This window comes from Desarmillaria tabescens (assembly GCF_030435595.1).
Source record: "Desarmillaria tabescens strain CCBAS 213 chromosome Unknown EV420scaffold_18, whole genome shotgun sequence".
In the NCBI taxonomy this organism is placed as follows: Eukaryota; Fungi; Basidiomycota; class Agaricomycetes; order Agaricales; family Physalacriaceae; genus Desarmillaria; species Desarmillaria tabescens.
Window position 1 is genome coordinate 679537 of NW_026848317.1, and position 27349 is coordinate 706885.

Sequence of the window (27349 nt, forward strand, 5' to 3'; positions counted from 1 at the left end):
TCCCTGTAATGACTTCGGTGGTGAGGTCTTGTCCAGGGTGACCAAGCCGACAATGCCAAATATGTCGTGTCGGTTTAGTCTTCTTGAATGGTGCTGGCATTGCCATCGTGCAAGTTGGATCTTCTGATGGGCTTACAGAGGGATCTACAGGCGGTTCAAGGATTTCGCAATCCAAAAAGGTAAGACGTCCTAGAACCTTCGCAGAGAATTTATGACCAGCAAATTTAGGATGATCCTTCGGGAAGTGAATTGTCGTCCAATTCTTGCCAAAAATCAAGAACATGTTGCGTTCCGTAAGAGCTCCCACTGAAATCAGGTTCATCGGTACACTAGGTGCATGTAGACAGTCCAGCAGTCTCATAGTGACGGAGACACCATTCGTACAACGAACACGAACATGAATCTCACCACGAGCTTCGGTGCTGAGGACACCGCAGTTCGCAGTCTTCACGTCAACAGCCAAATCAGACCGGTACGTCCAGAAATAGCGTTTCTCTTTGAAAATGTGGGCAGTGCACCCAGAATCCAGTAACGACTTCACTGCCTGAGCTGAGGAGGGCAAACTCGGCTTCCTTCATCACATCAAGATACCAGGTGGACGCAGAGTCCATAGGTCTTATCAGAGTCGCACTCACGCAAATGAAAAGGTCCTCATTGTTATAGTTATCGACAGTACAGGCGGAGTCTGGTAGTTCGCTAATTGTTGCATAACTCTCTTCTTCAGTCACCGGCACCTCTGCATCGCTAGAGGTAGTCGGTTCTGCAGTCGTATCTGTGTAATTTGCTTGCGGAGTAGAATAGGACTTGTCTGGAGGTCTGGGATTTGCATGGGGAGGAGGACAGTCCAGTGGACGAAATGTCATTAGCCTTCTGTTTAGATGGGTCATGCTGTTCGGTAGTGTGACTTTGTTGACCACAGATGTCACATTTCTTTCGGAGGGTACGAGACGAGGGTTTAGAAAGACGCCATTGAGTATCCAGGTCCAGTACACGATCCATCAACGAGTCGAAGTACGCGAAATCAATGGCATCCGCCGCCTGACCACAATCGCGAGTGACTTCTTGACGGATTGGAAGATACCAACCACCATCTTTGGGTAGGTTTTTCACCAGATTCAATGCCACGTCAAAGTAAATGATCGGGTATTGTTCAGCCCTCAACGAAAGAATCGTCGAACGCCAGCGCTGTATGAACCTGGACACGTTCCTCATATCCACTGTGTACGTGCGTAATGCCTCTCGAGCTGCATGTGCTTGCACTGGTTGACCCAGGCCAAAATGCTTCCTCAAAATACCCAATAGGGTGCGCACAGTGAATTCTCGTTCGGCGCCCCCATGATCATCGACCATGGGAAGCACTGCAGAAACATCAGCCGACAGTCGTGAGGTCAGGATATGAATCATGACCGCATCTTTACGATGCCACGCTACAAAGGTGTCCCATTCTTGGGGAGACGGATCTGGCGATAACACAGGGGGGTAAGAAGGGCGACACATAGGGTTGATCACCACTACACCCGGCATTGGTTCCTCGATGATGTGAGGTAGTACCCCATTGATATCCGCCAGCGACTTGATGCCATGAACCCATAATCCCCAGGTCGTCCGCCCTGTCAGTTCCGGAATTGAGGTCGTGGATGGGGTGGAAACAGATGAAGATGGAGAAGAATATGTAAAGTAATTATAGGTATTATGTATTGGCTGACTGTTATTCTGCAAATTAAGAAAAGGATTATTACTGTTACTGGCGTTCTGTTGCTGTTGTTGTTGTGTATGTATAGACGGTCGCTGGTGCTGAGAAATATTCGACGGTACACTACTAGGGTAAGGATTCAAGTTCGGTGTGGAAAGAGACGGTTGTAAGAAAGGACTAAATGACGAAGACATAACAAAAGAAGAAGAGGGAAATGGAGATGGCATAGATGGAGCTGCATGACCTGGGAACGACGGAGGCGGAACGACAGGTGGATACAGATTCGGCCACGAACGATGCGAGTGTTGAAACGACAAATTCGAGGAAGCTGACGTCGATGAACCCAGAGATAGTTGCAACACGTGTGGCAAGCATGAAGGAGAAGGAACAGAAGGGGCAGGAAACCAGAACCCGTCAGGAGCCACCGACGGTCGTTGACCTGGGCCAGAAGACGAAGGAAACATGGATATATGCGCTTAAGAAAGAACAATATTGAAGGTTGAGGAACGGCGGGACGCAGGAATGGTCGTCTACGGCGGCCTAAGTGAGAGGAAGTGTCGTCTGTTGCTGTGTCCACGAGAAGGCAATAAAAACCAGAAAGGCGAGTCGCGAGCCAAAAGAAAAATCCCGTGTCGTATCACTGGTAGGTCAGGCTGAGATACAACCCATAACCTGTCAGCCTAAGCACCTATACCGATAACACGAATGTCAGAACTAAGGTATGGTAAGTAAGATAAAGGCGTGAACAATAAGAAAACGAATAACTAACCTCCTCAGTCCACGGGCAATGCGGAAACGACTGAGGAGTAAGAAAGGAAGGTACGAGCTATATAAGTGTCCGGGATGATTACATGATAAAGATGTGATCAACACGATGTGTCCATGCATGATGGTCATCTGAATAAGTATCCCCTACTCCCAACAATTATGCTCCCTCTTCAAGAATGAGAAAAATAGCCTTGACATGGTGAGTAGCTTGGATTGTGAGAGGATTGTGTCTTGATTCGGCTTCTTATACGCAGGACATCTGTTCAGGGATCCACAGCTTTCTTTTTCCCAAGGATAAATCTCTGTCAATAGAATGTGCGAAGATCCTAAGAGGAAAAGGTAGAAAAGGTTGCATCACAAATAACTGGTTGCAGTAGGAGTCAGCACACTGTAAATGTAGAAATTTAGGACATCCTGACTATAGTACCTATACCTAACTTTTCGGAAAGTGAATGAGACTTGCTGAAATTTCGTCCGATATCAAAAGTTCCAAGACAGTGTGAAATTTATCTCAAATCAAAGAAAGCAGGAATGGATCACGAGATTCCGGTGTTCGAACCGAAGCTAATTGTTTCCAGCTACCCTGAATCAATGCCGAAAGCATCTGTTTCGGTACATACTTCGGCAAGACCAGTACTGAAAATGTGAGTGCTACCGAAATCCCATCTGGAATACTTTATTTCGGTATCCGTGTTAGGCAAAGCCGAAACTAAGGTTTGGGGCGTCCTGGGCCAGAACGGGGTCATGAATCCTAATTTGGGTATACTCGGTGTCAGCACGGGAATCAAAGGTCTGGGCATGCATTCCGGGCCCCCACAAACCTTAGGTTTACCATCTGCCGAAACTTTGCCCTGAACGGAGGCTTTCGTCACTAGTTCAGGGAATTCCTGAATCTTTGCTTTCAGAGCTCGATTATGGCAGCCTGGATTGAAATTCGATATCTTACATTCCGGGGATGATTCAATGCCTTCTTGAACCTTTGGTATGGCTACCAGTATCAGTAAGTCCTGTTTTTCACATGAAATCTTAGGTATAGGCAAGTAAATCCGACTCTCTCAAATTTCCGCATTCCTGGAGTGCAGGGAAACTCGCGGTCAACACAGTCTGATCGGGCCAAGGTGCCGAATCACCACGTGTAGTCAGCACCGCCACTTCACATTACCTTGCTCCGTTCCTAATAAAAGCTAAACCTCGACGCGCCACTATAGATCTCCATTTACTTGTACAAAGACAACCGTGTTTCTGAAGGCACTATATTTTTGGAAGTTGCGGATGATGCTTTGTGTGCTCGTGTAAGGGAAATATTGGCTGCCAAATAGCAGATCTCTGAAGACAGTATATCATTGTGGAAGGTACTGTCGTCTCTGCTGATATCGTTACGATTTGTTCATTCTCCCAAAGCCGCGTGAACACCTAAATCCGATTATGGGGGGGTCTTCTGACCTGCGGGACCGTCTGCTAGGTAACGATTGTCGATTGAACGTATTTTGTGACCAGTTAATAGATACGGAGTTAATCCGCCATATGTTTCCCACGTGCGATAACCACAGTCAGGCGGCATTGACAGCTCTCGTTGCTGAGATTATCCCTATAGAACGAACCCCGACACTGCAAGAAAAAACACAAGGCGAGCTCGCAGAACAACATGATATCCTTGAGGTGCTGGGTAAAAGTGTGTCGGTATTTGCTGAATCCCTCCTCCGATCGAGCTTTATCATTGCATTTTTGCTTCCTTTCAGGCTGACATTCATGACGATTCCCTGCACGTTCCAGCTCAGGTCGTCCAACTCACAACAGAGCTCGTGAGGATTGTCTCTCAAATATCGCCCGATGAGTCTGCGTGTCAGAGCCCTACCAGGAATATTTTATCACAACTGCTCAACAGTCCAGTTTTCCAAAAGCTCAACCCCAACAAGACGAATTCAGCCTACATCTTGCAGTTCCAACGTAGATCCCCTCCCATGGTAGCGGCTGGTGTAATATGTGTAGAGAAGGCAGAATTGGGCTGGGACGGCGAAGGTTCCATTCAAGGCTCTTTTTCATACGCTCAGTACTGGACACAGAAAGACATCCAAGTTTGTGGCTTATCTTTTGTTCATCTCCATCCGTACTGATTTAACACTTCCCCAGCGCGAACGATTCTTCAAAGCATGCTGCTGCCCATCTTTCATTGTATCCATTGCTGGACTTTGGATCGTCATCCTAGGCGCCATCTTCCGGACTCTTCCGATTGTCCAGCGTTTGACCGACTATCTATGGCTTGGCAATAGCCGTGCTAATGACGACAATCATGCTCTTCGCCTCGCTTGTGTCTTCCAGTCTCTGAGATTGGCCATCGATGATCTTGAGAAGTACTACCAGGATCTTGTGTTGCAGGGAACGAGGCTAGGAAAAGGCAGAAGGAAGGAAGAAAGACAGAAAGAGAGAGAGAAGCTCAGACACAGACACGAACACGCAGATGATAGTTCAATTGTACAGTACAGCGGAGCTACATGATCGTGTTTGTACCTATTGACTACGGATGACTTCGGCATATCGCAACAGCTTGATCCCTGAGATCCTCCTTCTATACAGCCCACTCGCTTCTTTCCTGACATCACCGAATACAACGATGGCACGAAAGTCGTCAGATTCCAATACCTTCAGCCCTTGGAAGTAGATGAGGTGTGCACGATGTTCCTCGCGAAGCTTGACGAAGCACATGGAGAGGAACAGGTCGTTGTGAAGTTTGTTCAGCGATATGGTGCCGAGGCCCACAGACTGTTGGCAAGTAAAGGAAAGGCATCAGCACTAAAATACTGCGGTCCGATTTCCAGCAATGGAAAGTACTGGTATGGTTCCCTTCAGATGGTCGTTATGGAGTTCCTACACGGCCAGGCGGTAGCACAAAAGTACGAAGGGAGCATTCTGGAGACGCTGTGCGAAGCGGTTCGAGGTGCTGTTCAGATTCTTCACGATCAGTCATTCGTTCCTGGAGATATTCGCACGCCAAATATTGTGATCGTTGATGGTGCGGGAGATGAAGGGGAGAGGATGAGGATCGTTGATTTTGACTGGGCTGGTGAGCAAGGCAAAGTCAGGTATCCGATGCACCTCAGCGACTATATAAGGAACATATATGGTGTCAAGGACTACGATATGATTACATTTCAGCATGACATGCAGATGGTAGATGCGCTATAGTCATCCCTGTATTTCTCCGGCGACCAGGGTACGGTTTCCGTCCTTCCGCCTGTGTATGCGAGTGTTAACATCTAGGCTAGATGCACCTCGAGACGAAGCGGAATGGCTGCGGCTGTCGGTGAGGCTGACGTGGAGACGAGGGAGAGAACGTCATTTTCTATGGGACGACGGTCATTCCAGGACAACATAAGCACATGGAACCGACATTTTCATAACCATTATTCAATATGTCTGGAGCTTCCTTCGCATCAGATGCTTCCATTTCCAGAGTCAAATCGTTGCTGCGGTACACGCCTAGCTGAATCCTTATCTTCTCCACCTCCTATCGCTGCTTTCTTGTGTGCAGAAGCAGTCAAATCCTGGGATCGTTTGTAGGAGAAGCGAAGGCTCCACCCAAAAGCAGTCATAGAAAGTTGACGACGAAGGACGAGGTGACGCTCTGGTAGCAGATTAGTGTCAAGGTCCGCTGTGACTGTCTTCTACTGCCCTCGTCCCATTGCTCGACCGATCGCCTAGTCGTCGCTGGTACTATTTCAGTGCTCCATCAAGCACCCGCTACGGACGTTGAATGGTTGAGCCATTCTGAGCGCCAAACTTCTTGAGGTACTGATTGCAACATTTCGCAGATCTATGTTGCTGTAGAGTATTTTGCGACTTTGAAAAGTTGAGGAGGATGTACAGCACGCGATGTTGGACATGGTAGCCTCTCTTGTTAAAAGAGCGAACGCACCCTAACCACATTATTACGTGCGGACACCGCTTTGGCGGCGGAGGTATGGTCTCTTCAGTTCCTGTTTCTCTTCCACCTTCTGATGCGCATATTGTCAGATTACCCTCTTTCAGAAGATTGCACGACCTAACCAGGAAGCGGTAGTATGTGTACAGTCATGCCCCGAGGAATACCAGATTTGGCACCCGGCTAGAGGGAAAATTGAATTAGGTGCGGTTCTTATGCATGTTTTTCCCCTGTATTCACTAATCGTATTATAGGCGGTGTTAAAATATATGTTATCTTTATGATTTGAGCTTTCTACTTCGATGCCACAGATCTACATACGTCGTTTGTATTTTGTAATCATAGCCCTCCTCATGTCTCTTTTACCAGCCAGCCCTTTTCGTCGACAAGCAGCGCACATAAATTCGAGGACCATCGTATGAGGATTAGTCTTCGGTGATTGTACATAATTGAAGGTGTTTACCAGATCCACCTCGCGACTTTCAGTCGAAATTGATCTCTGTTCGTACTGCTTGTTTTCTCTAGGATTGGAGAGAACGTACGTGGATTGCTCTTCTCGGAATCTTTGCTTACCTTTCAAAATATTAGACACTGACTTGTTGGTTGTAATTGGTTGTAATTGATGGACGAGATCACGAATGATGTCATGGAGACGAAAGAACGGGAAAGCAATACGCTGAGCGATTGGGAGGCGGCGGTCTCGCTAAGAGAATAGCATTTTTTTTTTGGATCGTTTTGCCTCTTTTGCTGCTGCCAGTCGTACCGATGCCTCCTTTTTGGGAGACTGAGAAGGGTTTACATGTCTTCTTTATCCTAATTCCTCTTGCCTTGATGACAGCTACAACACACACAAAGTCGAAATTGAGCACAACTTAGACCTCCGATCGGAGTCATTTAATGCAGGCGAGCACTTTGAGGTCAAGGGCTATCGTGTCGCTACCAGCAATTATACAGGTGTGAGTCTATATCAGGGCCCTGAAAGTGTTGTGAGCTTGGTTGAAGGTTGAGAGTGTAACTATGTCTATGGTATCTGTGCCTTCGGACGGTGCTTGATTGGATCCTGCCATCAATGTCTGTTTCACTGCTTCTGTGGATCTAAATGCCACTTATTTCCGAGTTAACCGTCGTAGATGGTACCGTTGAATGACTCAGCTATGTGGCCTTTGTTCCCTTTGTCCCACCGACCCAATTGATACTGATTCTAATTGTAGAACTTGCATAATGCCAAGAGATACCTTCGGTGGCGACTGGTGAAAATTGTTCTTTGAACTCACATTTGACTCCAATCTATTCATGTTCCATTGCTTCGACCCGAAATCCTGCATTGTCTCATTTATTGTCCTTTCTGCCGCCGTCTTTATTACAGCCAAAGCCAAAAACAAAGACAATGACTAGGTGGCAGCAGGTTAATACTATTTAAACGACGTGCAGATTCTCAAACTCACATTCCCACCCACTTTCCAAAACCAAGCCCGTCTACAAGTCTTCCTCGCACTATGGAAATGTTGTCGAACCTGTTAGATTCCTGGGGCCTGAATCCGCCCTCCAGAATCAGGCAATTTGTCTTTGATGTCGTTGCCTTCCGTGATGAGTTGGCTAAAACGCACCCTAAACAGTGAGTGGCACGCGTTTTTGAATCACAATTTCATGCTTAGTTTCTCTCCCCTTCAGATGGTCATTCGTCATGAACGCCAACGCGTCCATTCTGTCTACCAAACAGAACATGACGTTCACCTATGCCATTTCAAGTTCCGATCCAATGCGCCTGGTCCAAGTCGACATCTCTGGCGATTACTGGGAACTCGATGTTCACTGTGACGCACCAAACAGGGACCCGGAGGCCGATAGAAAGCTTCTCGAGAACGAAGCATGGGTAGACACGAAGTCTATCGAGCCTACCCATGTCCGGTGCAAGGCGTGTAAACAGCGCGTCAATTTCTTCTGCCATAATTTTTATTTTAGAGAGTGGCAGGACCATAGGGATTATTGCCCGGTAATTATGCATATGATGAAGTGCTATGTTTTGATGACACTCATGAACCAGACTCGGCATAGGGAGCTTTTTTACCCTCCGAATAGTCAGGATCCGATTCCGCCTGCGCCTATTTGTAGAAATCTCCTTTCGTAGTGATGTTTTCATAGAATAGTCAATTTTCTTGACCTAGCAACTATCATATCCACCACTTATACTATACTACTGTTCAGCTGAGTGATATGTATTATTTCATCAATATACAAGTACAGTAACCATTGTTGAATTTCTCATACCGATGACTAGTGATGAATGAAGTTTCAGGAATCAGAAAGCCAACGGTCACGGGCCGACTTACGGCGCGACCAGCTTAACCATCGACGGAAAACATTGCAGATTAGGAAGAGAATGACGAATAGTGCATGAAATAGAGCTACACACATTGTTATTTATATGAAAAATCTACGTGATGAATACTGGTGTTCAGGCCGACTTTGCGATTGGTAAGGTGAGCGGCCCGGAGCAGAAGACGGTGGAAGACGGGAATTCAGGGTCCGACGCCGCTTCTCAGTCAACCACCATCATCCTCTATAATCACACATCAAATCCTGAATTGATTTCAGTCTCCAGCCAGCATCTCTCGCGATAGACTGGACTGGCAACGGCCTTCCATCCAAAGCAGCGAGGTGTTCTTTCGAAATTGCGACGAGTCGACTAGCGGACCAGTAGCGGACTGAGACCATTTATTGCTGCAAGCATCGAAATTTGAGGGAGATTTTCCTCGGTAAATGTGACGAGGAGACGTATCGCGCGGTTTTCCATGCCGCTATGGCTAGAGCCTCCTGAAGGTCCGCACAAGTACGTTTTCTGCCTATTTTCGAGCTCTGGACAATCCGTAACGCAGCATACAGTGATATAATGCCAAAGAAGCGGCTTCTCACGAGAAATAAACGAGTATTGTGGAGGGTATACACACTTTGACGCGCGACGACGAGAGGGATATCTAGTTTTTCGTGCGTTTTACCTGTCTCTCAGCCAATATTTCACTGATTCTTCTCCAGATATGCCACTTTTCTTTTTGATATCATTACGATCATGGACCAAGCCATCTTTTACCGGCCATGAGTCCCGATTCACAGGCTTGGGTTCCGCGGAATAAGGGCGAGTTGCGACGACTCGATGTTGTAACGCGGGCGTTAGCGATGGGCTGTCTTGCAAGAATACCCTCACAGATGGTTAATGTCTTCACTTCCTTCTCTCACAGAACTAGTGAGTTTTCCAGCCCATTTATGTCTGACTGTGTAAGTGTCTTGCTCCTTTTGAAAATTTCTTCTTGTTGATCTTTAGGAATAGGACATCCATTCTCCTTCCCTTTTCATTACGAGCACAAAAACAGGGAAGCATCTACGACCTCAAACCACATGACACATGTAATATGAGCTATGGGCATTTGTCGAAGGTCTCGCTTATTCGAGTGTGTTATATTCAATATGGCTTTCTCGCTCGACCAACGTATCAGCACGCTTGAACTTCCTACTCAGCATGAAAGCGAGATATCGGGCGTGTAGTGCTCGCAGAAAGAATGGCGTTTGGCACTCACTCATCGTCCACCACTGCGTGAGTCGTATCGATTTCGTTTTTGCTTACGGATCCCTGACGTCATCAATGTTACGTCAGGACGCATCAGCGGGATTCGAATAATTTTCCCCCTTTGTTTTCCATCTCTGCGCTTTTCTGTAGCCAAGGATCTTCCCCGCGAAAAGTGTGAGTTTTCTTCCGCTGCCACGGGCATCATGTTCTGAACGAAGGCATCCGTGTTCTAACAGTGCCTTCCTTGGATGTGCCATGGCTCCTACTCTTGCGTCAATCATGAAATCAACACGATCTTCGCTTGACCAGTTGATGGCCCAGTTTGACTGGATATCGACCATCAACCACTCACCCGATATCGTCGCCCTGCTCCATTCGAACAACTTGCCGTCACCCCTACAATCCGTCAACCTCAACGCATCAGTGGCGAAGTTAAAGGATACCAGCCGAGAGATCCAGGCAGCGCTTGACCTACTAGGGAATGCAGCCGCATCCCTTGAAGCTCAGATGTCATGACTATGGTCCCTCCAGCACTATTACAATGCCGTGCTATCTCCCATCCGATGCGTACCAGCAGAGATAGTGATGGAGATTCTATGTTATACGTGGATGACGGTCGATGGTCCCGAAGAAACTCACATCTGTGGGTTTAACGTTTTCACTGTTGCAGAGGGTCCATGGTATCTAGGGCAAGTATGCAGGCTATGGAGGAACGTCGTCAGCACGCTCTGCCCTGAGCTATGGGCAACGATGACCATCCAAGCTCCACGTTCCGATATAGATGCGTGGCGTCCCCGCGGAGACGTCGTAGCAATGCTCGAGAGTGTGCTCGAACGGGCTGGAAAGCATCATCCCCTTGACTTCTTGTTTTCCCATCGCACCATTTCGTCAGCAGAAGTTCTCAGCGTCATGCAGCGGTGCTTTGACTTTATGATAAACCATTCAGCACGATGGAGAAGAACCGAATTTGTCGTTCATCCCTCATTTCTTCCACGTCTTTCTGTCGTCCGCGGAAAGGTCAATCTGCTCACCGATGCATATGTGAAATGTTGGCCCTACCTGGAGAATCATTTAGCTCCCATCACCGCCTTTGAAATAGCACCTAGGCTGAGAAACCTCCACGCGAAAGGAATACATCGTCAGGCTCAAGTCATTTTTCCTGCCAGCAATCTTATCTCGTTTTACGATGAACGACCATTTGCGGGTGACCTGCTGACGCCGGAATACGTCGACATTATCAGATCTTCTCCGAAACTCCTCTCGTTTTCGTACCACGACTACGCTGGCGCCCCGGTACCACCAGGATTACTGCCAGCCCATCCCTGTGTTATCAGCCAGTCTATACAGACGCTTTCAGTTTCTTCGGCATGTTTCATGCGAAGTGTTGAATTGCCAGCGCTACGCGAGGTTGTTCTCACCCCTGGCTATGACAAGGACAGAAACCAGCAGGTTATCGATCTTCCAAGGGGTGCCATCATAGCGCTGTCGGAGCTACTTCACCATTCCCACTGTTCGCTAATCCGACTCTCTGTCGTCGATACAACTATCGTTGACAATGATCTTGCAGCGGTTCTGCGATTGACGCCGCGTCTGGAGGAATTTAACATTCAATTCAACCAATGGGATGAGGGTAACGATCTGGGTATGGAAGCGCCTATGGAGGAGCTGGCGGAGACCGTACGGGTGGATGGGTCAGTCTGCCATGCCCTGATTCCTTGTCTGGGCAGCTTCCCCCTCGTGTTGGAAGGAGTTGATAATGTGCATGTCTGTTTTCTTGACTGCGAGTTTCTCGAGATGATCATTTCACGGAATCGCGATGGCGTCCTGGGGAAATTTGGTCTACGTATAGTGGGACAAAGTTGGAGTTATGGATTGGATCCGGAAGATGAGGGCGAATTGAGGGCCCTCACAAAAACTGGTCTCACGCTAGACTTTGATCTGTATGATTTCTGAAATACCTGCACGTGTTCTTTGTATGTAGAGTTCGTTTCTAGTGCTATAACTCTATCTTTTATTGACTTGGATCGTTTCGCCTCTAGGAATTGTGACCATAATGGAATAAATATTTGAAGGGAAGCGCTATGCGGAAGGGAGTATAGATTCAGACAAGCGCGAACCGATTACTCCGGAGGCACCAACATGGAGAGCCTGTTGGTAGTGTATTTTTCATCAACGTTGCCTTCCTTTGAGCTTGCCAGAATCCACACGGCAGTTATCTATATCGTGAATTCTTGGAGAACTCGGGGATTCACCTGGATTGGTTGTAATTGCATGGCGCTTTCTCCGCGTCACGAGGATATCACCATCATACGACGACAGTTCGAAAGGCTGGTCGCTCCTCGAAGGCTTGGCTTGGCTTTGCATCCTTCTTTTTCATCTCCTTTATCTCTCTAACAACGTGCTTTTGTAGGCCACTCGAACCTCTCCTGCGCGTTCAATGACTTTGTATGATTTCCTGTCTACTTCTATACCTTCTGCAAACGATATGTCGCTCAATGCGTTCATCATTCTGACGCAGTCAGCTGAATGGTTTGCCTGCTTCGGGCCCTCCAATGCCAATAACGTAGCTCCTTCGAGCCATTCAATCCCAAATTAACACTTAGTATCATGGCTGTCTATCTCCGACTATGTAATAGCTCTGGTCTTTGCAAACATCTCTCCATATAGAACGACCCTCTCAAAGGAAACAACCCTACCCATTCGCTGCCTCCTCTCGAAGAGCCATAACTAGCAGCTAGAAGCGAGATGGTGGGCATGAAGCGCATGGGCGTGCTCTTGGCCATGGATTATAGACGCTCGAATCTCACGGAGAATACGTCGTGCGAGAGGCGTGAACGTTCGGCGAACAAGATACAAAGTCTAGAATGTCCCGGAAGAACCTTTCCGCGATATCGCTTCTGCATCTGTGTCATCGGCAGGGAAAGTGAGACAGGGCAAGCTATCGATGAGAATACCCCGTTTAACGTGCGGTGTTAGGGCTCGGGATGCAGCGTGGTGTATTCCCCGCCTCACATGGAAGTTGACCCATATCTTGGTCGAGAGACTAAAGGATCCCGATGGAGCTTTCTTAAGTGCATATTCGAGGCCTTAATCTAATGAAGTGACCGAGTAGTCCGAGTGCGAGGGAGTTATGACTCAATGGAAATACCAAGGACGTCACATAGGACCCCGAACCGTATGAAAACGCCGCCTGTGGGATCCCAAGGCCATGAAGGTCGACTACAGGCGTACCTTTGAAAGTTTCCAGCACTTGCCTTGGTATCAGGTGGTAGACATTCATGTGTCGTGTTGCCGCGATGGCCAGTGTCTTCCGTGCGGGGCTTCCTGGTGGTCATTTTATTCCTGAGAGCCAGTCGCTAGAGGCTTTTGGGAGGGTGAGGTCCATGACGGTTTGGTGGATGCAATGCTCTTCTTACTTTCTTCGGGACGAGCAAGTCTGAAAATTCATCCATATCCTTATTTTTTCCCCTCTCCGATATACTATCTCAAGAAGGGCATAGGAACCTCTCTCCAGCATAGACACTCATTGTCTTCGTGCGACACTTGGCTACGAAACTGCTGGCGATCACTCCTTTCCACAAGCACTTCTTCCGTGGCGTTTTTCAAACTTCCTACATCCGGGGATGTGCCGCTATTTCGTCATAGTTCTCGAACGTCGCTCTCAAGTCTCCGTGCATGGGAATGCAGATTATCTTTGCTTGTGGTCCCCCATGCCAGAGCACTATATAATCCAACGGGAAACAACCTCATTTCAGCACGACAGAAATGAAGCTCGCTTTCTCTACTGCATTCTTTACCGCTCTCCTCGCAGCTGCCTCTGCGATTCCCGCCTCTAAACGCGACATCTTCGACCCGCCTATTTTGTCCCCGACTACGGGTACGACATGGCTCATAGAGACGACTCAAACCGTCTCTTGGGACACTTCTAACCCTCCTGAACTAGTCACCGGTCGTAACCACAGCAGCATTAGGCTGACCAAGGGCGGCTTGTTCTTGCCATGTGCGTCGTTTGTGTTAGTTCTCTGCGGTGATTGACTATCCAAACAGTTGTTTTGGCGGACGAGTTTGATATCCTGTTGGGAAGTATCGAGGTTAAGGTTCCTCTCGTTGCTGAAGGTGACGATTACGCTGTTGCCCGTGAGTAGTTTTCATTCATGCCAGAAAATTGAAGCTGATAATTCACCGTGCTAAGTCTTTGGCGCCTCCGGAAACGCGGGCAAAGAATTCAGCATCAAGAGTGGGCCTGCCAACTAAACCATCTCGATTGTCCTGTGTGCTATAGCGGGGGTTTTATCGTCATTGAATGTACTGTTCTTTTTTCTTCGTGTTACAATTCTTGATAACTACTTTTTATGTATGAAGTGGAGGGTCAAAGACGCGGCAGTCGACACCAGGATCCAGAAGATAGGCCCCGCAGATGAGGTAAGTGCCACACTGCTCGAGCGTCGTTAGGACGTGACGATAGTAAGACAGTGCTCAATAATTGGAATTTGATTGCAAGCAATTTAGACGATAGTGTGGATGCATTGACATCCCAGTGTCGACACACCGTGAAAGACGTAATGATACGTGCATCTCTGTCCGTCTACCAGTTCATATAGTCAGATTTTGCAAACTTAAAGAATGCTGCTTTTTGCATGGAGCGGGAAAGGCCAGCCTCGTGATACAATGCATTAAAGCGTATGGCAGGAAAGTAAACGGCGGTGACCTGTCTTTCTGTTGTCAGTTGTCAGCATGTGGCGGATCACCTCAATTGTATGTGTATCCGCTACGTTCTCCTAATGATGCACATATAACCAAATTTCCAAAGGCTTACTCACCTCTGACGGAAGAACCAAGTCTCTGTGGAGAATGGTTGGGAAGTAATGTTCCTGTGATACGCTGCAGGGGTTATCTTTGTCTTCTCCAAATGATTTGAATAAAGAACACTGATAGGGTCTGGATACAAGCAATGTAGAGGACCTGGCTGCATGTTTCGACTCTCGAGGATATAATTTGATCGTTGGCTTTCATTTATCTCATCTTTCTCACCCTAGATGTGGTTGGCTTCAGTCTTCCAGGGAGATTACTCACTGGAACTGTGGGTACTAGCAATTTCGGCGCGTTTCAGTTCGTCTATTGTCTAAGATCTGATTGGAATAGAAGGATAAAACTGCTAGTTGTATTTGTCTGCCTCGCATGATGTTAGCTCCTCATCGCGTATGGTCATTTTCGGGAATTGATGACGTGAAGGAAAGCGTTGTGGAGTACCAGATGAGAAAATCAACACTCACCACCCATAGTACTGGAGTGCTTTAAGTAAAGCATGGAATAAGTACACAGGGCATCCGTTCAATGATGTAACATCGTGATTTTTACCGAGCTCTATCAACAGATTGTGTGAAGATCTTCCATCGCAGAGAACTAGTTGGAAATCAGGGAAACTGGCGGTAAACCCAGTCTGATCAGGCCGATGGTACCGATCTCCACGTGTATTCTGCACCGCCACTTCACGTCACTTTGCTTCTAACTTTAAACTATGAAAGCTAAACCATCACGCACACCGGGAATATAGAAATTTAAACTCATTTTATTGTTATGTATATACTCAAGTTTTCGATCTACAAATACAATTTACTTCAATTACTTATTGAACCAAAGGCTTAAGAGTGCTTTAAATTGGGTCTTAAATGGAACAAATATGACTCAATTCCACCATGCTTGAAATGAGGCCCAAAAACAGTAGCCTAAGTTTATCCAAAATCCACACCGAAACCATACGTTCGATGTGGGATTCCGGGAAGGGCTGAGCCTGAGATACGAAGTCCTCCGAAACTGCGGGCTGAATTTCCGGTTACGAGACAAATTCCGGTTACACGAAAATTAATGGTTAGGGACCTGATTTCAACATGTGCCAAATGCGCCTAGAAATTGATGATTTGGGTATGTATTGAATGTAGCGGATGCTCAGCACAGGCTAAACAAAAGCTGAGCTCATGATCAGCCTGAAGCTGAGGTGGGCATGACTGACATGCAGCAACTATAGATTTAATAATATTGATAAAGGCCAATATTTGGATCTTTGTTTCATTTGAAAGACATGGTACAGAGAAATGGGTACAAAATAGGGCTAAGGGTGATGATATGGCCCAGGTAATGTGCACCTACTGACGTTGCTCCCAGCATCATCACGTTCCTATACCACCATTCGATCATGGCAACTACGGCTCTCGTTTGCTTCGTTGTAAGTGTCTGATTCTGAAGCCACGGCAATGGGCGTCAAGAATATATATAATCCTATGAGGGTACCTGATAGAGGGAAAACCTCGCAGCCTGATGTTTCTATTAAAAACAAAACTGTTAGCTATCTAGAGATCCTGTGGGTACAGTTGCCTTACTCATGATATCTTTCTAGGTGCTGAAGGGCCTGCAACGGCTGTTTGCACTGCCTCCATGGTCCTTTTAGCCGATTGCTTGCGTGTTTTCTCTGAAAATTTTTTGCAAAGGTGCTGCATGATTTGTTCGAGAGGCCAGACATTAACATAGTTGCTGAGTGGGTCATTGAACTCTTGCATCATCTAACATCGCGTAAGAGATAGTAATGCAGCACAGTGTAATACACATACAGCATCTTTGAAGGCATCCTTATTGGTTTGATCTTGTCCACTCACAGATGTCTCCGTCTTGAGATATACCGGAAAGATCTTCTCGGCGTATTTCTGCAGAAAAAAGAATCAGGAAATGAATGAAAGCGGAAGGGAGAACATACGACAACTTGTTGGTAGGTATCGCCTTCCCAGTTCAACTTTGCGCCAAGCTGAACTAAGCCTAGGTTCCCGACTCCCTTAGGCTGAGCAATTAGCACCCTCTGAATAGTTGAATGGGAGCTGCTACTGATCAAGGTTTGCGATGAAGACAGGGGTTCTTCTTCTGTACTCTCCTCATCTGAAACATCATCGTTCAGAGGCGGTTCATCATCACAGGGTGGTGTACTGGTCCCTCTGCCTTTCCCTTTATCCCTCCGCGGTGCCGGGGGGACGCTGGCACGCGATGTCAGAGGTATAGGAGTGGGGTCCCTTTTTTTGCCTTTTGCCAACGACGAGGATTGGCAGGAAGGCAGCGGGTATGGAGCAAAGCGAGTGCGCCGCAATCTGCCTGCCAGCGGCTTCAGCTTTCCGGAATGAGAGAGGTGTTCAATGGCCCATGGCGTTGCCTTTGGTGCGAAAAAAAGATCCGTAGCACACAGTGAGAGGACCATTGGAGCAGGGGGTGTAGCATCATCTGCAAGGTAACAGATGGAATTAGACGTCTCCATTGATGGAGAGAAGTGACCAGGCATAGTCTATATAGAGGACCCCCGTTATAGTAGGCAAAAATAGGGATTGCCCATCCTAACGATAACAGTGGACTAAACAAAAAAGTGCGAGTTCGAAGCACTCAACAAAAAGTTGCGACCCTCCCCCATGAAACAATGCATGTCGTCGTAGTGATAAGCTGGTAGTACGGGCTGCCCAAGTTCCATGTTGAAAACTTGACAATTGCAGCCCTCATAAACAATTGGAGACTTCTGAACTTGGGAAACAATGTGAGCAGCTGACATTCAGCATAACAATGAGAGTCATTGGCCTCGTAAAGCGACCGCGTCGAGGTTATCATTACGAGTAAAGACAAAAAAAATGCTGGAAAGGGCGATAATCAGAGAACAGCATATAACCGCCTTGCCTTGCGTATCCCTCCCCCATACCGACCTTGATCAATGCCGACCAATTATCATCTCCAACAAACCCTTCAGTCCTCACATGCTGCAGTCTTCTGCTTAGCCGTCACTGAAAAGGGAAACTTTCTGGCCAGTGGAGGTGAGTCCCGCAGCCGATGCTACCAAATCTATGTTAAACATCATTAGGCTCCGGCGGAACTTGCCTCTGGGATCTACGAAATGACAGGCTTTTAAAGCGGCCAAGTGCTGCAGGATCGCGGGGCAACACCACTGCAATGATTTGGATAAGAAGAGAGGACGACTCTGATGAAGTGCTCGTGTATGGAACACTGAACGGCTACATGGCATGTTGGAAGCAGGCAAAGAATACCACTGTGAGTACCATCCTCAGCTACACTTTGTAATGCTGAGTACCGCAGGATTTCGAAGAGCTATATGTTCTGAGGATGGTAGGCTCATGTGAAATCACTGCATTCCATTTCGACCCGGCTTCCAGTCGGCTGGCTATGACTACTTGACAAGGCATTGTGCAGGTGCATCGAGTTGATGGGAACATGCAGTTACATGGCGTTTTCTCGGTGACCGTCAACAGCTTCAATCCCAAAGCCGTCCATTTTCATGTGAATGGTGACAGTAGGGATGTCGTTGTATTTGGCTGCCATAACGGGAAAATGTGGGCTCGATTCTGCTACACTTTGCACCGTTTTGATGCCTTTGAATAGCTATTTCCTCAGAGGCGCTTATGGGAATATCATGGAGTCAATTGATACAGGCGGAATGATGTAAATCTTTTTTTGTTATTCATGGGGCTAATCTAACAGATGCCCAAGAGGGAACACAGCTATGGACTGTGAGAAGGATGTCTTCTGCCTAGATGACCCTGCACAAGACGTCGCACTGTACCAGCTGTCAGATGGAGTAAGGGTCAAAACCTTCCCTATCGGGGCTACCAAGGTGCCGCGACCTCGACAGGTTGCATTTGCCGAGAACTGCAGGGCGATAGTAAGCGGCAGCGACCACGGCATTGTATACGTCTTCGAGAGGAGAGACTCGAATGTGCACCAGTTGGACACAGGCACGGAGGACCACATTCAAACTGTCACGGTAAGGGGCAAGTCTCAAGATAGTTCATCGCTCAGATTTCATAGGCAGCAAACATTGATGGCATTTCTACCATCATTGCCACGTGCTCGAGAGACATCGGAAAGCCGAGTAGGATCTTCATCTGGACGAACTCAGGTCAGCCGGTGGCAGAGAAAGCTACAATGGAGAGCTGGCTCACCTGGAAATATATTCAAACCATATGCATCATCCTGCTAGCTATGAGCTTCCTCTATCAGCATTTTACGGTGCGTTATCCTAGAATGTCCAGGCATCTGCTCTAACTTTGCACCCAAGGTCGTATGTTGGCTCCTAAACAATACCTGGGCATCAGCTTCTATGTTAATAGAGTAAAATACTTGTACTTACATAGCTGTTACGAACACTGCAACAGCGAAAAGCCAGTCTAACAGACGAAGGAGCGGATAGTCGTCGTTTCATGGAAAGAAAGTAATGCATAAACTCTGTACGACAGTGTTTAGGATAATGCTATTAAAATCGCACCCTGTGAGGTGATGAACCCTGCACAAGATCGGGCGGGCTTGTTATATTGGGTGATTCCGTGCATAGAAAACCCGCCCAATTTTCTGGGGAATTCAGCACGTCCAGAAGCAGGTAGAAGGAGAGAAACACATAGACACTGTGCTACAGCATCGAGGCGATTGGGATCTTGTGCCAGTGATAGTGAAGGCATGAATGCTGTACAACAGCATTCATCAGCATTCATCGTACAGCATTCAGCTACGAGTCGGACTTTGAAAGAGCCAGCTTTGTTTACATTCAAGGCTCTCACCAAATAACAGCCAATCATGATGCCCAGCTGAGTTAACCTTCTGTTCATACCGCTGCCATGGCCTGGTCGAAGTTGTACTTTGACCATGCTCTCGGTGGATATGTTCCACTCTGATGATGTGCTATTGCTATTATGCTTTCCCACCATCCTTTTGTCAGTCGGCGTTGCATGTTGTCTGACAAGTCTATCTATTGTGATAGCCTCGCCAATTGTTTCTCATGCTATAAATCTGTTGCAGTTTTTCCATCTCGCACATTCTCCCTCACACCTTATAAGCTCCATAGCCATGCCTCCCCAACGCCAAACTTGCTCGTGGCCCCAGACTCCTCCCAAACTGACCATGGTTATGCGATCGCTCCTCCATAGCAATGATCCTCCTCGTGACATCCTGGCCAGCTTCCGTGTATCTTTGCAGGCACACAATCTTGCGGGTGAAGTTTCTTCATTCGATCCGGGGTCTAAAGCATGGGTTGAATGGTCGAAGTATGTGTTCCTCATTCCTTGACTCGCCGATGCTAACACATTTGGTAGGATATCTCTGGGACCAATATGCCCACATATTCTAAACAAATATCGCAGTCAAGAGGACTGTACAATGTCGCTTTATCGGAATAATGCTGGTACTTATTGGAAAGTGAAATCACATCCCTGCGATTTCACTGGTGAGCTGGCTATCTGAAACCTTCTCGCCCTCCATTGATGGTGTTTTCCAGTACTGGCATCCTCTTTGCCTACTCGAGCATTCCCGCACCCATCTGGCATATTTTGACCATTCTTTTCTCGAACAGTTGCATGCCAGCATGCTATGCCAGGTTTGTGATCCTGACTTCAACTTTCCATGTTCTTACTAACTTTCTTTGCTAGACCTTAACCTCATAAAAATCATGACGCGTAAATACAAGAGTGGCATCTACAATCGTAAGCACTCCATTCATTCTGTGCTAATAATGAATGGCTCATGAGCATATGTAGGCCATCCAGAACAGCACCCCCTGCAGCAGCACCCTCTGCCATCTTTTATGGCCTGCTACTGCTCAGTCAACATGTCAATTGCTGAGCGTGGAAATCTTCAGTTTTTTGATTCACCAATTGGCATCCGGATAAGGCTTCTTCATGCGACAACTGGACTCATTCCTGCTTCGCTACACCAAATCCAGAGTGAGAGCCGAGAATGCTCAGCTTGCCATTGTGTCTTCTCTATTGATGGATACAATGCGCATCTTGACACTGACAACATATGCTGTAATTGGTACAAATGTATTCCAGGAAAGTGTTCTTACTTTCCCGAATCTTCTTTATTGACAACCATCTAAGTCAGCCGAGTTCGACCTCTTGATTACCCTGGACGCCGATTATCCTCGAGTGTCATACCTGCTGTCAGTCTTGGTTTATTGGATCCGGAGGAACTTGCGTGGCTGGAATGGAATTCTCGTATTGGCATTCCCCGAGATGTCTGGGCTGCTATCTCCGCTGCTAATTTACAGTGTTCATGCTGTTTTCATATGTACTCATTCCAAGCATATGTAGCCCATGTCCCATGTACTAGCTGTGTAAATTGATTCTACGTATTGAATGACATTTCAATTCTATCATATAATTCTTTTCTCCCATTTTCTGTCCGAGTTAAATGAGAGTAATTTTGCGCCACTATCAAGACACAGTCAGGGTAAGCTAATCATGCCAGCATTTCTAGCCCTGCCAAATCAACTCATTATGAATTCGAAGGAATTCAGACGCTCATCAAAAAAAGGTTCCAAGACAACAATGCATTATACAGATAGCAATGGGTAACAAGATTTCAAAAAAAAACTACGTATATGTACAAATTAATGGTGTGCAGCTTCATCTTCCATGTGAGAAAGCCATTGAAGAACCATGCGTCGGTTCCTTCGCACTCCAAATTCAAGAGCAACCTGTTGAGCTGACTCTAGGTGAGCCATATGATCAGCTATACAGATAAGGAATTTGAGAATCATTCCGGTGGTGCTGATGTGCTGATAGAGTCGTTGAATATTTTCGACAGTGGAAACCTCATCAATGCAGCCCAGCCGGGCTGCTTCCATGACGGCATCAAGGAAATTTGCACTTTGGTTGAACATATCCGAGAACATGAGACATGTATCCGAGGCTGGTCCAGCCTGGATATTGATGCCTTCCAGTAGTGCCATAAGGTCAGGGATATCTTCATTGTCGTCAACAGGGAGGGATGGGGGAGGCTGGGGGTCTTGAACCTGGCCCTCATCGTACAACGACGAGGGGAGGGTGGATGACGGGGCAGGTGTGCGGTCTGAGGACCTACAGCATCTATCAGTACCAAAAATATAAACATTGTAACTTATATACTCACCTAGAAGACATATCCGTGAGTTCCCCGGGTCGAAGGGAGAAAGAAGAAGATAATGGCCTTGTCGTGCCAACATCCAGGCTTGCATGTGAGGGAATAGGAGGAGCTGCCTTGGGACCTACAAGGGCCCGTATGTTGGAACTAGTCAAAGAGTCATTAGAAATTATGAAGGGGGAAGAGAAAATGTACATACAAACTTGTTTTCACAGCTCTAAGTGAGATGTTCGACTTGTTAGCGGGCATGGTTGTGGATGAAGGTGAAATGCAAATTGGGTTGTCAAGATGACAATAGACAGTAATCATCACATGATCTGTTGCGCATCCCTGCGCACCCCTGCACACCCTACGAAGCTGAAAATGTCGATGAACATACACATTGTTCAACTAACATGGAAGCTTTAATTGTCCTGCAGTGGCGCAGAGGAAAATTGGAGAATGCGATATAACAATCGAAGTTGGTCCTAGTTAGCTCCCGGCAGGACTAGGTCATCTCCAATATTGAAGTAGTTAGGTAGGTGACACGCACACAATAGACAGCATGAGTAGCTTTCCAACATTAACAGATACAATAAATAATACTAAGAACGGAATCGCGATTTGCTATAAAGCCAGAACTTCACAGCTAACCCATAACTCATTCATATCTACAACATTGTACGTCATAGACATTCCAAGATGAATATTGATCCTTCCTCTCAATCCTCTATCTCAACAGCTCTGGTTCCGATTGACACGGGATGCCGACAGCGTGAGTACGACATGGAGCTGGATCTCGGTGCCGCTTCGACTTCGACAGATTTAGTCCTCAGTGATCATATGGGTATGAGTGACACACATCAAAGAAAGAGACACGTGGTTGCAGGACCCAATCGCCAGTCCCATGATGAGGTTAACCGCACATTGCCCATCAAGGTGCAATGCTGATCATTCTTTTTGCAGATGCTTGGTGCACTTCACTACTCACAAGACCGGGAGCGTGAAAAGAGCAACACGATAAGGCTGTTGAAGGCGCAACAAGATGCTTTGTCCGAGGAGCTCAGGAAGTACCAACAGTACTTCCCTGTTCCAAGGATGATTTATGCAGGTCTCGACAATGATTCGCAGGCTGCTGAGCTGAAACGACAAGTCTCTTTGCTACACTCAGAAAGAGAGGTGATGGTACATATTCCTAACGATCAATAAATGAGCGTTGTTCACACCCTGACTAGCTACAAGAACGAACCAGACATTTGATGACTATGGCGGAGCAGCAAAAGGACGTCGACAAGCTACTGAAGCAAAGAGCTAAAGATGAGAGGCTTTTGACTCAGCAGCGAGAGATCATCAACCAAGCAGTCAGCTTTTTGCAAGGATCAGATGCTTGTCGCTAGAACTGAAATCCCATCACTAGAACCAGCATCAATCAATCAACAGCAACATGTTGCAAGGACAAAAGGAGGCCTTAGAGAAGCAAAACGAGTTCATTGCACAGATGGTAAGTTTTACTCGTGTTTCAAGGGCAGATATCTAAATAAAGTGGTAGATGTCACGAATGGAAGCATTGAAAGCAGAGAGCACTAAGACTCATGAAGAAATGAACCACCGTTCTGCGGAACTGGAAGCTTTGAAGATGGACAATACAAAGACTTGTGCCCGTTTGGCAGAACTGGAAAAAGCGATAGTGAGAATCCTCCGTCCCTTTGCTTCATTAGCATGATCCGATACAATGCTACAGAATAGTAAAGACAATGAGATTGTCAGTCTCCAAGGATGCTTGGCTGCCATTTCCGCTTCTCCTTCTCAAAGTTCGACAAGCGGAGTCGCTTCCACTCCTCGAAATCAGGCAGGCACTGCCCTTTCTGCTACACAGAGCTCGCCGCACACCGTACCGCTTCCCAGAAAAATTTCGACTCCCAGGGGAACGTCGCGTACGCCAACGAAAATACAACATCAACAAGTAAAAGTTCCCATCTCTTCTTGGAGGGAAGCGTCGCCAGCAGTCGATCCACCACCCTCGCATACCTCACAGTCGGTGACTACACAGGAGGGTGCAGCTGCGGAGCCAGCAGTAACTGATCCGACGACCCCGCTCCCAGCGGAAATGCGGGAACAGCCTTCAACGCAGGAAAGTGCAACAGCGGGAGCAGGAGGAATGCCCTCAAACATTAATCTGGGAGACCCGGATCAGCTCATCCGATATCTGGCATCTTGCCTCAAACGAGTGGTAGTCAGTGACTCGAAAGAGTTGCTCGAGATGGGTCAGCGTACGTTGGCACCGAAGAAGATGACTGAGAGAATGGAGCAGCAGGAAAGGATGGGGAAGTCAAACAAAAACAGGCTTCAGGTTCGAAGAACATTATAATTGTGTGAAGTAACTGATAATGCTTTAGACCTTCATACGACGCTGGTGGTGCAAGTTCTATAAGGTAGATTCAGTTGAAGAATTCATCATCTACGAGGCCCAGGAACAACAAACCATGCTAGTGTTCAAGGACAAACAAGGTCCTGGTCCAACAGAGGACGACCTTATCTTGGATTTTAGCCATGGATTTGCTTTGTCTAAGTGGAACAGAGCCATCTTCATGATAATGATTCCGATGATTCAAGAGGAACTGAAGAAAGAACTGACACTCCCTGCAGTTGACGATGGCTACATAGAAGAGATGTTGCTCGGTCTCTTGCGACGATCTCGGGCAAAGTGGGCTGAAGCGCTCCCTCGATACAAGGCTGGTACAACTCAGCTGGAGACTGAGGAAGAGGTTGTGCAGTGTGTGGTGGAAACTGGAGATCATGTTCATAAGACAGCAGCGTCGCGGTCATCCAAAGTTAGGGTATGTTGTATTCTCCATATACAAGTCCATACTGATGCATGAACACAGAAACACGATAGACGAGTAATGACTGCAACAAAAATGATTAATATCAAGACGAAGAACGGAGACGTGGACTTACGAACCTGGCAACTATTTCTGAAGATGCTTCAGATGCTAGGAACAAATGGAATGTCATCCGAGGAAGAGGTTGTAAAGGTCGTAGGGGGTATCACCGAAACTGTGTATACTGTTAAAGTATGCATCTGGTGGAATGGGAAGGTTATCAAATACCTCAAGGATATCGACGAGGCTTCACCACAGTTTACCGGCAAAGGTAGCTGTCCAGCGCACAGGGATAGGGAGACTGTGCCGAGAATGAACGAGGTAGTCAATGCCCCACGAGGACTGCCAAGGGCGCTATATGACCCTGAATGGCTGGCAGAACTGGATGAATACGAGCAAGGAGATTTGTGTATTTCCAAGGATGCGTTTGAACTGCTGGAAAAAGTGGTGGAGGCAGTGGATATGCCTGAGGTAACAGTGGAGGAAGTTGATTAGATACTGAGTATTTGTGACATTTATAACAAGTCTGTATATCGGCGTGCAGCATCGTGAACTGAGACAAAAGGAACGGCGAAGGCCACCCTATTGGATCGGCCTATCAAGGGGTATATGCACAGTGTACAACACTGAGCATAGACTCACAATGGCGTGCTACACCTGTCATCGCGAGGAAGACGCCCTATATGATTGGCATATGACACCTATCATCGTGGGGTGGTGGTGGTGGTGGCAACTTCAAATTGAAATGACCGAACTCAGCACCATGTGACCTGGCAATCTGGTCTGTTTGTCACATGAGCAGCCATCAGAGCATTCGAAGTTTGCTTGTTTCGCGTTCACTTAGGACACTCTCGGTGTGGTACACTGACAGTATTCTCATCTCCAGCTGATCGGTGTGGCTCACTGATCATCTCCTCTACTCTATACACATAAAGCAACTTATTCAATAGCGTTTCTCTTGGTCGGATTCGCCAACTATCGTCCTTGTTCATTGTTGATTGCGTGTGTACAGTACGCGTGTGATACTGCCAAAATCCTTCTTCTCATAGCTCCATCGGTGTAGTACGCTGGTGAAGTCTACTCTGCCAACATCTGCGGTGTGGCACCATGGGCCGCCTCTCAGTTGCATACAATTGCATATGTCTCAAAAGTTAGCATTTCCTAGGTAAGGACCTCTTCAGTGCATTTTTCTTAGATTGAGGCTGAGTGAAATTTCAGAAAGAAGCTATGTCTCATAGGATTCTGCACCATGTCACGCTGGTAGATGGTGACATCTACTCTACCATGGGGGATGCAGCTAGTCACTGGTTTCCTCCCATTTCTAGTCAAGAAGCATCCGTCCTTAGTCCAAACACCTCCCGGTACTCTGATATGTGTCGGTTCCATCAACTGTCCAATGAATGGCCCCACATGATGTTGGTTCCAACATCCAAACCCTTTTACGGGCCTCTATTTGAGAGACTAGCATTGGACGAGAAATTCCTACCGGTGGAAGGTTACGAAGAGGTTCAGGAAGAATCCATAGCCAAATTCTGGTCCCTGAAATTGGGGGTCATGAATGAATGGATTACTCTTGAAGGAAATATGCGAGCATTGCTGTCTGCAATGCTTCATTTCAGCAACGCGCCCTTGCCGCAGCTGTGGCAACCTTGGTCTTATCCCAAACGCTTTGGGTATCAGCGCAAGCATAAAAGCAGAAGATTGGCAAAGATTTCTACTTTAAAATCACGAGACACATTCATACCCTTGATAGCAGCGCTGTCCTTCACCATTGTTCTTATGCGGTGGCAAGAGAAGTCAAAACACAGTTTGAATGGAGGGAGAAAGTGTTGCAAAGGGCCAAAATTCACCCGCAGTGGCTAGCGGATATCGAGGATTCCGTTGTATTAGATGCGCTTGTGCCTAGAGTCGGCGGTGTCGTGCACTATGCTACCTCTGAATTTCTCATTTTTCTTCCTGATATCATTCACATATTCCCTGATATACCAATTTACATCAATTGGGGCCCCAAACTACCTGTTCATGTTCCAGATTACTTGCGCCCCCTCGAGGTACCAACCATTGGCAAAATCAAAGGTCTACGATCAAAGTGTCAGTCCACACATGACACAGTTGCTTCGGAACCTTCTTCACCAGCCCGAGACTTGCATCCTAACCCGCATGTTTCCTCTTCTCTGACTCGCACTCCAGTGTCCCGAACCTTTCCACCGGTAGAAAGATATAGCGGCCAACTCCAGGATGAAGATTGGAGATCTTTTTTCATTCGACGAGCTGCAGAGAATGCTAAGCGCACAGAGAAGGAAACTGTGGAGGCACGTCAACAACGACAACAGTGCATAGATAATGCAACCAGAGGTCGTATTCCTGGGAGAAAAGGCACCAGGGTTTTCTATTGGGATGATGTCAAGGGGACTCTGATTCGCCGTGCTGCTGGCCGCAAAAGCTATGAGTGGCATTGGAATAGGTATGGGCCCAAGCAGCACCAATATGACTCCTTCCATGATGAATGGGATTTATGTGAAGAGCTGCAGCCTGATGATGAACCAACATATATGAGCGACAACGACGACGAGGGTGATGAAGATGTTTATGTGCCACTTTATGATGACGACGACAAC

General features: G+C 47.1%; 10 protein-coding genes across 10 annotated transcripts; 7 read left to right on the forward strand and 3 right to left on the reverse strand.

Annotated features, from left to right (window-relative positions):
- Nucleotides 1-744: 744 nt before the first annotated feature.
- Nucleotides 745-2157, reverse strand: EV420DRAFT_1643217 (uncharacterized protein; the record flags this gene model as incomplete). The annotated part of the gene is made up of 1 exon (XM_060477467.1): nt 745-2157. The coding sequence occupies one exon, from the start codon at nt 2155-2157 to the stop codon at nt 745-747; it is 1413 nt and encodes a 470-aa protein (XP_060330615.1).
- A 1828-nt stretch (nt 2158-3985) lies between these two features.
- On the forward strand, nt 3986-5644 carry EV420DRAFT_1643218 (uncharacterized protein; the record flags this gene model as incomplete). Its single annotated transcript, XM_060477468.1, has 4 exons — nt 3986-4141; nt 4201-4536; nt 4592-4828; nt 5036-5644. The coding sequence occupies 4 exons, from the start codon at nt 3986-3988 to the stop codon at nt 5642-5644; spliced, it is 1338 nt and encodes a 445-aa protein (XP_060330616.1).
- A 2232-nt stretch (nt 5645-7876) lies between these two features.
- Nucleotides 7877-9089, forward strand: EV420DRAFT_1480058 (uncharacterized protein; the record flags this gene model as incomplete). The annotated part of the gene is made up of 4 exons (XM_060469630.1): nt 7877-7995; nt 8052-8373; nt 8840-8860; nt 8976-9089. The coding sequence occupies 4 exons, from the start codon at nt 7877-7879 to the stop codon at nt 9087-9089; spliced, it is 576 nt and encodes a 191-aa protein (XP_060330617.1).
- A 1462-nt stretch (nt 9090-10551) lies between these two features.
- On the forward strand, nt 10552-11895 carry EV420DRAFT_1643220 (uncharacterized protein; the record flags this gene model as incomplete). Its single annotated transcript, XM_060477469.1, has 1 exon — nt 10552-11895. One exon carries the CDS (start codon nt 10552-10554, stop codon nt 11893-11895), a length of 1344 nt encoding a protein of 447 aa, XP_060330618.1.
- A 1673-nt stretch (nt 11896-13568) lies between these two features.
- On the forward strand, nt 13569-14201 carry EV420DRAFT_393218 (uncharacterized protein). Its single transcript, XM_060481961.1, has 3 exons — nt 13569-13942; nt 13990-14079; nt 14135-14201. The coding sequence occupies exons 1-3, from the start codon at nt 13708-13710 to the stop codon at nt 14194-14196; spliced, it is 387 nt and encodes a 128-aa protein (XP_060330619.1). The 5' UTR covers nt 13569-13707; the 3' UTR covers nt 14197-14201.
- Nucleotides 14202-16319: 2118 nt separating this feature from the next.
- On the reverse strand, nt 16320-17260 carry EV420DRAFT_1643222 (uncharacterized protein; the record flags this gene model as incomplete). The annotated part of the gene is made up of 3 exons (XM_060477470.1): nt 16320-16499; nt 16548-16640; nt 16691-17260. The coding sequence occupies 3 exons, from the start codon at nt 17258-17260 to the stop codon at nt 16320-16322; spliced, it is 843 nt and encodes a 280-aa protein (XP_060330620.1).
- Nucleotides 17261-17677: 417 nt separating this feature from the next.
- EV420DRAFT_1480062 (WD40-repeat-containing domain protein) lies at nt 17678-19193 on the forward strand (the record flags this gene model as incomplete). The annotated part of the gene is made up of 8 exons (XM_060469631.1): nt 17678-17777; nt 17825-18012; nt 18058-18087; nt 18172-18311; nt 18361-18420; nt 18460-18742; nt 18787-18987; nt 19113-19193. The coding sequence occupies 8 exons, from the start codon at nt 17678-17680 to the stop codon at nt 19191-19193; spliced, it is 1083 nt and encodes a 360-aa protein (XP_060330621.1).
- Nucleotides 19194-19818: 625 nt separating this feature from the next.
- On the forward strand, nt 19819-20301 carry EV420DRAFT_1480063 (uncharacterized protein; the record flags this gene model as incomplete). Its single annotated transcript, XM_060469632.1, has 3 exons — nt 19819-20015; nt 20064-20194; nt 20246-20301. 3 exons carry the CDS (start codon nt 19819-19821, stop codon nt 20299-20301), a joined length of 384 nt encoding a protein of 127 aa, XP_060330622.1.
- Nucleotides 20302-21358: 1057 nt separating this feature from the next.
- On the reverse strand, nt 21359-22119 carry EV420DRAFT_1643224 (uncharacterized protein; the record flags this gene model as incomplete). Its single annotated transcript, XM_060477471.1, has 3 exons — nt 21359-21827; nt 21880-22017; nt 22070-22119. 3 exons carry the CDS (start codon nt 22117-22119, stop codon nt 21359-21361), a joined length of 657 nt encoding a protein of 218 aa, XP_060330623.1.
- A 432-nt stretch (nt 22120-22551) lies between these two features.
- On the forward strand, nt 22552-25226 carry EV420DRAFT_1643225 (uncharacterized protein; the record flags this gene model as incomplete). The annotated part of the gene is made up of 8 exons (XM_060477472.1): nt 22552-22764; nt 22816-23034; nt 23085-23210; nt 23267-23350; nt 23399-23536; nt 23591-24199; nt 24246-24686; nt 24735-25226. The coding sequence occupies 8 exons, from the start codon at nt 22552-22554 to the stop codon at nt 25224-25226; spliced, it is 2322 nt and encodes a 773-aa protein (XP_060330624.1).
- Between the last annotated feature and the right edge of the window lie 2123 nt (nt 25227-27349).